Consider the following 12,712-nt stretch of genomic DNA (forward strand, 5'->3'; position numbering starts at 1 on the left):
TTACAGAAACTAAAAAGAAAAAAATAATAAACCTTTGAATTCAGATTTTTTATCGGATTGCAATAATCTAAACATCCAAATTATAAACAAATCAATTATTTTTGGAGTCGGCGCCAGCCTGCGTATGGTTGAGTTGAGTGGGGCAAACAGGAAATAGCAAGGCGACAAACAGGTCTGGTACCGACTACAAAAATAATTGATTTGTTTATAATTTGGATGTTTAGATGCAATCCGATAAGAAATCTGAATTCAAAGGTTTATTATTTTTTGCTTTTTAGTTTCTCCGTGTTTTGTAACGCGCTTATTTTTGAAGGCAGTTTTATTTTTTTAAAAGGCAGCTTGAACTTGCATCTTGTTATTGGATATTTTAGTACATACAATTTAACGCAGGTACTCGATAAAGGAAACATCAAACCGGCGGATATTGTGTCCCACTTCTCGGGCAGGGCACAACTTCTGCTCATCTGGTTCACATTCAAAAGCAAATATCCTATATCAATGTAATATCATTTCAATATACTCTCGCTCTTATCGGCATGTACTTTAAAAAGAGAATACTGCGTAGATAATAATTTGGTTATCAGTGCACTTTGAAGTATACCTCTGCAATAACATAGGTGGTAATGCTAATTAAACTAATTACACCTTCTTTGTATAGATTACTGTATCAGCACACTCTATCACTAGTTATACCGTATGACTTTGATATTTTTTTATTTGCAAGATACTTTTACGACTATCGACTATTGGAAAGTAAGAAAATACATGTCGCAGTCGTATCCAGAAGTCCCGCATTTCAGTTTGATATTCGTAAATGCCACCGGTGTCCTCCCGTTCGCTAGTCTCGCTTTCTGTATTTACTGACATACGAGTAGAATTCCACTGATATCATCGCCGGCAGGGTTTTACACCTAGATCATGATACGACATATTATATAATTATATAAAAATGTTACTTATGTCAAAAATACCTATTATGCAGCCACCAACTTGGTAAAATATATGAAGCATATTCCTATAGCTTTCAACATAAAAACAAATCAATTTAAAAAACAATCCAGACGAAATAAGACCTCTTTCTTGGATATTTCAAAATTAAACACTTTTTACAGAATAATAGTTAAAACCAATTAAAAGGTTTTAATGTATATAGGGGCAAATCTCGACAGGGGGGCAATTGTAACTAATCAATTTTTAGGGTTCCGTAGTCAACTAGGAACCCTTATAGTTTCGCCATGTCTGTCTGTCCGTCCGTCCGTCCGTCCGTCCGTCCGTCCGTCCGTCCGCGGATAATCTCAGTAACCGTAAGCACTAGAAAGCTGAAATTTGGTACCAATATGTATATCAATCACGCCAACAAAGTGCAAAAATAAAAAGTGGAAAAAATTGTTTTGTTAGGGTACCCCCCCTACATGTAAAGTGGGGGCTGATATTTTTTTTTCATTCCAACCCCAACGTGTGATATATTGTTCGATAGGTATTTAAAAATGAATAAGGGTTTACTAAGATCGCTTTTTGATAATATTAATATTTTCGGAAATAATCACTCCTAAAGGAAAAAAAAGTGCGTCCCCCTCCTCTAACTTTTGAACCATATGTTTAAAAAATATGAAAAAAATCACAAAAGTAGAACTTTATAAAGACTTTCTAGGAAAATTATTTTGAACTTCATAGGTGCAGTCGTTATTGAGAAAAATATGAAAAACTACGGAACCCTACACTGAGCGTGGCCCGACACGCTCTTGGCCGGTTTTTCCATTATTACAGTATGATGTTGAGTTCTACATGTATCCATTGAACACGCCTACCATATATAACCGGTGGACACTCTATTTAATAATGTAAACATTGTAAAACATGGAAAAAATGGACCAGTTACGTTTGCCCCCCAGTCGAAATTTGCTCCTATGTACCTTATAGATGAAAAATGAAAATGAAAAAAAATGAAAATGTGTGAATAAATTCCGGCATGATAAGTAGTTATCAGAGCATGTACTTTTATCAATAAAAACTGACAGTCACATTAGTTATATCTCAGACGTAGTTTTGGCTCTGACTCAAGTTTAATTATAATTGCGATGTACCTATATAGTACTATAGCCTCTGATCCAAATGTGCGATGACTAACTATTAGTCTTTTATAATACTCGTAAGATAAAATACCCGTCTACTTTATATACATTTCTGTCACTAACCCGACCTCACGGGTATTACAGTCTTTTAATACAACCGGTGTTTAAGACGATACAGGAGGAGTCAATTCTCCATACAAACGCTCTCGACTATTTCCTACCTGGTTTTTGAACATAGAGCAATGATTTTTTCAACACGCATTATTATTATTTTTATCTGGTCGGACCGTTTTGATTTTTTGATATTCTTATTTTTAAAACGCTAGAGCCTATCAAAAATTTCCAAAAACGGCCTTATTGATTATGATTATGACGCAAAAAAAGGTATGGTATTCTAAATTGGTAACAATAGCCAAAAAACTAAACGGTCCGACACAGATTATTTTATTGTTATTCAGATTCTCAAATTTCGTTACGATTGATTTAGTTTTGAAGGAGGAAACAGTCGAAAGCGGAACCAAGATTTTAAAGATTTTTTCGCAATATCTTTTAACAGAGTTGTTCTGAATAGACAATTTTTTTTCGATAAATCTAGTTAATAACACTAGTATATTTAACTAAAATTCCCAATTCTAATTAACACAAGTCAAATTATAATCTATTGAAAATATTTCAACTTGTGCTATCTTAAAGTAGTCACACCACTATATATGTATACAGTATGTAAACTAACAAAAACCATTTACTGTAACCCGTAAATGTCCAGGTGATACTGAGAAACTTTTACTATGGGATCAACCCCGAAATTACGAAAATATCTTCTGACAGTTTCATAGGTAGTTTTATTTTATAGTAAGTATTTCCTATGGGAGAGTAAATTTTTATTTCGCGTTTTGGGTGTTGGTCCCATAGTAAAAGTTTCTCAGTATCACCTGGACATTTACGGGTTACAGTAAATGGTTTTCGTTAGTTTACATACTGTATATACAACGTGTTTCCGGTAACACTCAAAACCTCAGACACCCCAACTGATTTTTATTTTTTTAAACTCATCTAGAGTATTCATCTTTTAATCTGATGGTTCCATTTTTTCTAATTGAATTTTTAATTTTCTGTACAGCTCTACTTGACTTTTAGCTCTACACTCAATAAAATAATTGCTAACTTCCACCATAAACAATAAAACTATTTATTTGTGTACGTTACTGCAACGACATAAGGTTTACCAATAGACAGCTAAGATGTCACTGTAAAACACTTTAAAACATTGTCACAGTAAACTTCAAATTGGACAGGTAATCGCAGTAAGCAAATTTAAACCCAATATTCAAAATGACAAGGTTGTAATTAGGTACGAGTTCAATTTGTTTGTTATTTGACTAATATGATAAACATTAAGATTAAACTGACAAACAACGTCAAACTCGTAGCGGAAAAAATAATCGTCCAAGTAACCAGCCAGTATTAATACCTCCAAATACTGAAAAAGGTAAACAACCTCTAGCAATGCGATATACCTACACAATGTTGTCTTACGAGTACAATAGAATAGGCACGTAAAAAATAACTAATAATACAAATTTAAATAAAAATATTACCCCCATCAAGATATAGCTCAATCGATTCTACTCTCGATTCTGAACAAACTGTTTTCAGGTTTTTAGTGTTAAGTGAAACACGGTGTATATATATAAATTAAAACCGAAATAAATTACACATATGAAAGAAAAAGTGACCAAGGCCTCTCGTGCCTGAGGCTGGAATCGAGCCAGCGTACTCTGCAATCGCGGCAGATGCCTGTTAATCCGCTCGGCCACCCAGGTCACAGTTGCTGAGGTCGAAATTATCACTCATATGAGAAATCTATACAAGGACTCGTAGCGCCCTCTGACCATCCCTAGGGTAGAACGGTATGGTTCTTGCCCCCCGTGTGAACCAAATTCAGTACTCAGTACGCTGGTTCGATTCCAGCCTCAGGCACGAGAGGCCTTGGTCACTTTTTCTTTCATATGTGTAATTTATTTCGGTTTTAAAATTCCTAAATTGAAAGGGGGGCTTCCTTTCCATTTTAGCATTTTCGCTCCTGTAGCGTCTTAAGACCTTATGGACTTAGTTAAACAACGTTGAATACAATACTTTTTCAACAACCATGCACTTATTTTTTTACATAGTTTTAATTTTTTAATACACAGTTTTTGACACACCGTTTTACCGTTTGAAATAACATATGGTTTTTTTTTCTAGGGTGAATAAAGTGAATTTAATTTGTTAAGTTGTAGCAATGTAAAATGGTATATACATACACGCAGTACGTTTCTAGATGCCGAAAACATATTGCGTATTGCGTGTAGGTATGCAGAGAATGCGTTTTTGTCAAATAGACTACCTACAGACTTGTCTTGACATCTTTACGGTGGGGTTTTAAAGATGTGTGCATGACCCTGCAAATGATAAATAACAGTACGGGAGTCACAGATGTCATATATACCATAGATCAAGCAAACGTATCTACTTAGCGTGTCAAATGAACTCAGTGAAATCCACTGAGTTGTCCATCTTTACTCGCAGCTTGCAGCTTTCGGGCGTCAATTTTTGTAAGTTGAAGTCAACCAAAACATAAAAAATGCGTCGTTACGTGATATTCAATTGCAACAACACAAAAATTATGAACAATCAAGAGCCTGAGACATATTTAAAATTACAGGCAAGAATCAACTTCAGTACAAAATTTGACATGCTCGGCCCCTATACAAATATATGAATTTGTTTCTTCTATCTAAATTAAGTTCTGTGACGGGAGTAGAAATATATTCACAGATGATATTTATAATTTTAATTATAAGTTTTGTTGTGTGTCGGCGGCGATGCGTTGAGATAATATGTTTTTATTTGGATATATTATGTCATACTGCTGTCATTGTACTTACGTCAGTTTAGTCAAAATAATATTTTAATAAATATGTTTAAGTTATGACTCAACATCTCGCGCTGCATATATACATGAATGTAATACAAAACCATAACGAGTTACAAAAATACTCGCGCTACTGTAATCGGAAGCAGTGCTACATTATTTGTTTTACAAGGGGGCAAAGTTGCTGTTGAACTGCAAATGCCAAAATTGATAACCGAGCAAGCGAAAGATTCCAATACTCGCGGGCGAGCGTAGCGAGTGGTTCAGAATCTGGAATCTTGAGCGTTGCGAGGGTTTCAAGACACTTAGGATAAACAAATTTTGCCACCGAGTGAAACAAAATTTTTCGCCACACCAACACGCGTAAAATATTAACCGTAAAACATCAGCTAATCAAGTCAATTCGTCAATATATTGAACATTTATGAATTAAAATCATCAATTAAACGTCAAATCTTCATGTCAGCTTTGGGCATAAAATTAAAATATGTATGAAATTAAGAGGCACAAGTTAAAATTTCCACATTATATTAATCTACATACTTTTCTTAGCCATTTTATGCATAATGTGTAGTTTATTACGAATAAATGTTTTGATTGATTGATTGTTTGATTGATTTTAACTAGGTACTTATATTAAAATGATATTACTTATATGTACTAGCAAAGACATATGTCGTAAGTCTAAGAAAAAAACTTACCTCAAAACCCTAGAGAAAAGGTACGGTGGCCTAGATGGTGTTACACCTTTGGAGGACGCTCGGCTAGATGGCGCTAATAACTATTAATATTTGACATTTTAACACATCAAGTTTTAAGCTTGTGTCGAGACGGCAGTCTATGCACTGTGATTACACATTTTACTTTGACAGTAACTCTCTATAATACTCCATTCTCTTTGGTACTAGTCTACCTCAAAGAGGCCTCTCATATCCGAAAAGTAAACCAATAATCAGGCAATAAGTACTTTCGTCTGTCTCCTCACAACGCTCATTTAGACAGAACGAGAACTTTCATGATAATATCGTCACATTAGATATAAGATCGATCGCTGCAAGTTGTACCCGCACCTTAAACTAAATATCTATAGACACACAGTCCCGAACAAAAAAGTCGAAAAAAATGGCCTCAAATGACATTCCAACTTTATTCAGATAGGTGCAAATAACGCTAACTTAAACCTAAAATCAAAAAATATCTGTTTTTTGAAAACCGAATTTGTCATGTAAGCCGTAAGAATCAAATTCGTGAACCGTTCGATACGAGTTTTCAAATAAGTAACATATAAACCGTTTTCGTCCGATCACCGCGATACTGGCAACTACTGAAACGTCATTAGAAAAACAATCAATGTCAAAACTACAAGTCATCAGAATATCGGATGCATGGAGTCGCATAAATAATATTAGGCACGTTGAGTAATAAAAAACCTCGTATAACAAAATAAGTTTATTTACACTTTTTACATTTTATATACAAGGTTTGACTTAAGGCTGCTTTCAAAAAAAACGTCAAAAGAATGTAAAATTGATAGTTTTAGTCGGTGAAATACTACACTTTCCGTTATCCAATAGATTTATTTAATTCAAGTTCCAGTTAGAGCATCTTATTATCTCGATTTTTATAAGACTGGATTTTTGAAAACTAACTCACTAAATTAATTATGAATTTTTCTCTAATGCACGTTTAGAAAAACGCACGTATAGAGCTGAATCAGTCGATCTTATTTGTAAAATTTGGACAATTTTGAATATTAAAACGGGTAAATTTATAATTCGTATATCCTGTCCTGTACCACAATCATTTCAGACTAGATTTTTATTTTAAGTTTTTGAAAAAGAGTAAACTAGCCTAAGGCGAATTCAATTTTTTTCAGAAATTACCTAAAATTAAGTGACAATTTCTTTGAAAATCTACATCACATAGAAGTAAGTTTTGTACTAAATTAATCTGCAACGTTTACTTAAATTGCTGTTATGCCTTAGTGATTATAAATTGCTATTATTGATTTTTGCCAATTTTTTGAAAACGAGCCTTCACCGGTACAATTATTACCACTTTTGGACATTTTCTCATATTTTGTTAGACCAAGTAGAAAAAGTCCTATAATGTGATATATATTTATAAACTACTCGCAAAGCCCTTTAATTTGATACCACACACGGTATGATCGAGCGCTCGGTTGCGATTTCACTATTTTTAACACGAAAGCCCTCTTAATACATCTATTATAATAAACAAATTCACTTGTTTGCCAAATTGGCAGTATACCTAGGTTTTCATTGTAAATATAATCTTTTTTTATGGTTTCGTACCCAATGGGTAAAAACGGTACCCTATTACGAAGACTTTCCGTCTAGCCGTCCGTCTGCCTCTATCTGTCACCAGGCTTTATCTCAAGAATCGTGATAGCTAGAGAGTTGATATTTTCACAGATTATGTATTTCTGTTGCCGCTATAACAACAAATACTAAAAACAAAATAAAATATGTTTTTAAGGGGGCTCCCATACAACAATCGTGAAAACCTTTAACCACCTGTAAAACCGGCAACAATATTTATTTCGATAAATACAACCCAAATAATAGATTGTGTCTCAGGGGAGCAAAATGATAAATTTACGGTAGCAAGGTAGTAAAGGTAGCGGAGGATTATATAATAGAATCCGGAGCGTAGCGAAGGATTCTAAAATGGAATCCTGAGCTTAATGAGGGATTCAAGTGTTAACGCCCAAGGTGAAAATAATTTTGCTACCGTGTGACACATACTGCTTTTCACACAACCCAAGAGAAAAATGAAGGAACATTTAGATAATAACTCAGCAAAGCGGACCCCTAGGCTCTCCCTGAGCCGAGGCATAGGCCGGGAAAACGCTAGGGGGATGATGAGATAATAACTCAACAAATCAACAAGTTTATCAAAGAAATATATTTTATACCGGCAAATAAATGTCCTTGAACAGAAAAGTGCCACTTTGATCCCTCCTAGCAGGGAAGAAAAGTACCACTTTGATCTCTCCTAGCGGGGAAGAAAAAGTCCATTTAAGGACGGAAGATGATGTGAATAAGTAATTTGTGCACTGGTAGGTATACTTTCTTCCAATTACGATAATGAAGGGATTCGGGATAGCAAGTAGACATGAGTCTTGAAAATAATACTTCCTGACAAAATAGATACAGAGTAATTACAGTATAAATGAAACTAAAAACTTAATTCTAATATAGGCCTATATTAGAGCCACTTAACCGAGGATGCTGATGGCATTTCTTAGTTTATTTTGAGTATATTTGGTTAAGTTTTAATTAGTAATGTCGACGGTGTTGTCACCACCTTGGGATCCCGAGGGGATCTTGAATTAAAATATAACGCTATTAAAGTAGATAAGAGACAAAGTGATGAAATCTGCCATTTCAAGTTTGCTACACGTATTTTAAAAATATACAGTCAGATATATCGCAACGTACGAGTTACTCAAAGATATCAGAAAACGTGTGAGTGTATGTTCAGATATTTTTGAACATCTCGTTCGTTGCCATATATCTGATGGCTACTGTACACTGCCTACCTACTTTTTCGTCAATAGGCACATGTATAAGAAACGCATGTAAGTAGATGTAAATAAAATAATAGCGACTCCGTACCTTTTTGTTCCATGAAAATCCTTTATTTTTGCAATTAATTAAATTTATTCTAAAACACGAAATTGCATCGAGTTTATACATAATTTGTCAATACATTGGAATTACTTACGTAAAAAAACTCATCCCACTGTTTTTCTTGTGTTTTTTTGTACTATTTTTACAATTCTTAACCGAGCACGACGACATTGTCATTCGACGCCGGTCGGCGAATGACTAAGTCACCAACTCTGTACTTTTTCGTAAGATCTAGAGTTTGACTGTAGCCATTTTTTTCGCCTGACTGTGTATCTAGTACTAATGATACATCAATGACCCGCACACTCGACAACGTCGGCTGCCCTACGCAGAAATCAAGTATCTCAAAATTTTCCAAAAAATGGTTTTTTACATCTTTCGATTCAGTTTTTCAAAATACATCTTTTAGTATTTTTTTGAAATTTTTATAATGTATATTTTTCAAAATACAGAACTTTAAAAAATTCAAGTATCTTTTTTTAACAGGGTATTCTACGCTAAAGTCAAGTATCTACCCTATTTCTATCTTGAAATCGAGTATCTTGCGAAAGATACTTGCAATTCATATTAGATGGCTAAGTTACTTGACTTCAGAGTTGAAATATTGATATTGATTGCGAAGTTACTTGACTTCAGCGTAGAAATATTGATATTTATTGATAAGTTACTTGACTTCAGCGTAGAACTATTTATATTCATTGCGAAGTTACTTGACTTCGGCGTCTATCATTTTGTTATGATGTCAAAAGCTTGTAATTACTAATACATGTATTAATTTGGGTTTCGGGTAGAAATTGTCTTAGTATTAAAAAACAACCAGATGTATCTAAACAGTAAAAGCACAAGGAACTTGTCTTATTTAATATGTAACTTCTTTTATACAAAATACGAAAATACATATAACGAACACACGTTTACATAATTATTGCATGTTGGTTAGTTGATAAATAGGCTACTAGCCTCGTAGTCAAATCAGCTTCTTTTTAAGAACTGTCAAAACGAATTTGAAAGACTTGCTAATAATGGAATTTATATGACATTGAATTGAGTGACGTCACGGTCAACTCAGTAACTTTATACATATATTTCTACCCTGGCTTATCTCATAATTCTTATGCTTTATTTCGTGCATGGTATAAAATATTTTATTTTAACTACAATCAAGTTCCCTATTAGATATTATAATTAAGGAAGACTATAACTTTCATTATTTTTTTTGTCTTCCGAGTATTTAGGCACCTACCTACTGTACTTAATTAATATTGTGCGTTCCACGGGAAATCGCTTTCGAGGTTTTTTTATTATTTAAATAGTCTCCCACAACGTAAGTACTTGATTAAGTTTCAGGAGTATTTTTGAACTCTTCGTGACAGATAAACCTCTTAAACCTATAATCTTTCTTAAGATTAACAACTTGCATTCAAACACAACCAGAGCTTCTTTTCCGTGTATTACTCCAATATTGCATTTATATTAAAACCTAATTTACACAAGCATGACATACACCACATTAAAGGCATCTATCTAAAATGTATACATTGTATACATATAGGTACCTATCTACTAGCGGCCCGCCCCGGCTGCGCACGGGGCTGTCATAAAAATGGTTATAGTTATTTATCCTTAAAAGATAGACATATGCTATTACTGACTTTTTTGTATGTCTATGAAAGATACACAATTTCGCGATACATTGTTTTGATACAGCTCAAACAGTTTGGGCAGCGTTTTCGATTAAAGCTCTCAGCCAGCAGAATTTTGTCCGACTTGATTAGCAAAAATTGAGATATTTCAACCAATTTAAACAAGATCTCAACAAATTATATACCAAAACCTTTCCGCAGAATCATTTTATTTATTGGTGAAAACCGCATGAAAATCCGTTCTGTAGTTTTTGTTTTAGATACAGTTAAAAATAAGAAGCCTACCAAAGCTAAATGAAAACAGTTCAAGATACTTGCTTTCTTGTAGAAAAGCTTTAAAATTTTCTTATCGCATTCTACGCAGAAAGCTGTTTTTGTATTTTAAAATGATTGTGCTAACCATTTTGAAGAAAAAATTATAGTACACTATTAATGATATCTAGTATAATAAAGTTCGTCTGTTTAAAAGGCTATCAATTAATTAATAAGCATATAATCAGGAAAAATAAAACAAAATCGTTTTTTCGCTCTACTGTAAAATTTGGCAGAAAGCAGATACTTGATTTCTGCATAGGGCAGCCGACGTAATTAAAACGCCGGCATGTGTCCAACCAATCATACTCGTATTTGACACTAGTGGCCAGCCCCGGCTTCGCACGGGTAGTAAAGCATACAAATGAGTAGGTATAGTAAGTTTTCCTTAAAAGATAGACATATGCTGTCGCACACTTTTATGTAGTCCTATAAGGCCCACTTGCACCAACCACTTAACTCAGGGTTAGTGGGCTGTCAACTGTCAAATTCCATATAAAATGGTGGGTTGACCCGAGGGTTAACCCTCCATTTTCGTTGGTGCAAGTGGCCCTAAGAGAGACACAATTTCGCAATATAATGTTTTAATATAGGTCTAACGGTTTGGGCAGCGTTTCTGATTAAAGCTCTAAGCCAGCGGAATTTTGTCCGACTCGATTAGCAAATATCGACATATTTCAACCACTTCACACAACATTTTAACAAATTATATACCTCAACTTTCCTCAAGGAGTACTCTATCCATGATGAAACCTTCATGAAAATCCGTTTAGTAGTTTTTGAGTTTATTGCGAACACACAGACACACAGTAGTGATAGTAATGATTCGGGGTAAAGTGATTTGATATAAAAATGAGCACAGCATGCCGATTTTTGAGTCTCACGCGTTCGAATTCAGAAAATTGTCACTGAAAATAATAAGCAAGTCACCGCTTTCAACCGGTATTTTAGTGACAAAATCCCGTATGCGAGATTCAAAAATCGCCCCCCAGGTTTTAAGGATGAACTCACCTGCAAAATGCTGATGCTGTTGCAATGTCCTCTGAAACAAAACAGCAATAATTAATAAATGCAACATAATTTAACAATAGAAAGTGAGTCGTATCATTCGTCATATTTTGGCACTCGAACGAAGGATATTGAGTTAATAATGCGAAGGTAAGATGGGACCTTTTACCCGCGTTAGACTCTTCATTTAATTTCGACAAAAACAAAAAATGTGGGTTTATTGTAGCCATTACAGGTACATATAATTAATTACTTCAGTTGCTCTTTTAGTTACTTAAGATGCGTAATTAAATTAAGGCCGTTTCAGACGCATCCCAATTCGAGGTCTATGGTTTTATATGGCTGTTAGCCGTTGCTCGAAGTATAAATAAAAGAATAGTACATTACTACAGAAGCCGGGACAAAGGGGGTTGCCGGCCGAAGACATATAGACGGCCGAGCGAAGCGAGGCCGGATAGGTCTGAGGCGGGCAACCCCATTTCCCGCCGAGGTATGTATAGTGCTTTTCTCAAACATGGTATGAAATAAATAAAGTCTACTGAAAATAGTAACTTTGGATGGCTGTATCTCCTAAACGGTGCATCGTAGCGCAAAAATAATCGAATTTTCGTTCCCCTTTGTAATCCCGTATACGCTTATAAAAAAAACAAAAAGTTAAAAAAAAATTCAAAAAAAAATCCATCCGCATTACATGCCCATACCATGCTAATCTGCTTGCTCTCACCTTCTCTGTCACTGGCACTACTCTCAGGCGTGTGATTCTATACAGCACGACCACGGCTGATTTTATTAATTCTGTTGCGGTACAAATTCACGAATAAAAATGTACTTTTTTGTACTTACGTTTTAAAAAAATGTACCCTTATGGTTTCGGAGTTTCGACATAGGGGCCGTGGTCGTGCTAGGTAGGTACACTATATTTATGTTTAATTTGATGGTCAAATGAATACTAAACAAGTGTTTTGAAATTGTACTATGTAAATTACTACAAAAACTTAGTGCGGTCGTACCAGGTAGCACGACCACAACCCATGTCGAAACTCCGAAACCATGAGGGTACTTTTTATAAAAAGGTACGTACAGAAAAGTACATTTTTTTTCGTGAAT

The 12,712-nt window shown here is 34.5% G+C and overlaps 1 protein-coding gene across 2 annotated transcripts in view; it reads right to left on the reverse strand.

Annotated features, from left to right (window-relative positions):
* Positions 1-12,712, reverse strand: part of LOC125240562 — a 104,793-nt gene that overhangs the window by 47,570 nt on the left and 44,511 nt on the right. For both annotated transcript variants that reach the window (XM_048148494.1, XM_048148493.1), the window contains exon 8: positions 11,609-11,639. In XM_048148494.1, coding sequence (XP_048004451.1) covers positions 11,609-11,639 — 31 coding nt within the window. The remainder of the gene's footprint in view (positions 1-11,608; positions 11,640-12,712) is intronic.

The sequence above is a fragment of the Leguminivora glycinivorella genome, chromosome Z (assembly GCF_023078275.1).
Source record: "Leguminivora glycinivorella isolate SPB_JAAS2020 chromosome Z, LegGlyc_1.1, whole genome shotgun sequence".
Taxonomy (NCBI): domain Eukaryota; kingdom Metazoa; phylum Arthropoda; class Insecta; order Lepidoptera; family Tortricidae; genus Leguminivora; species Leguminivora glycinivorella.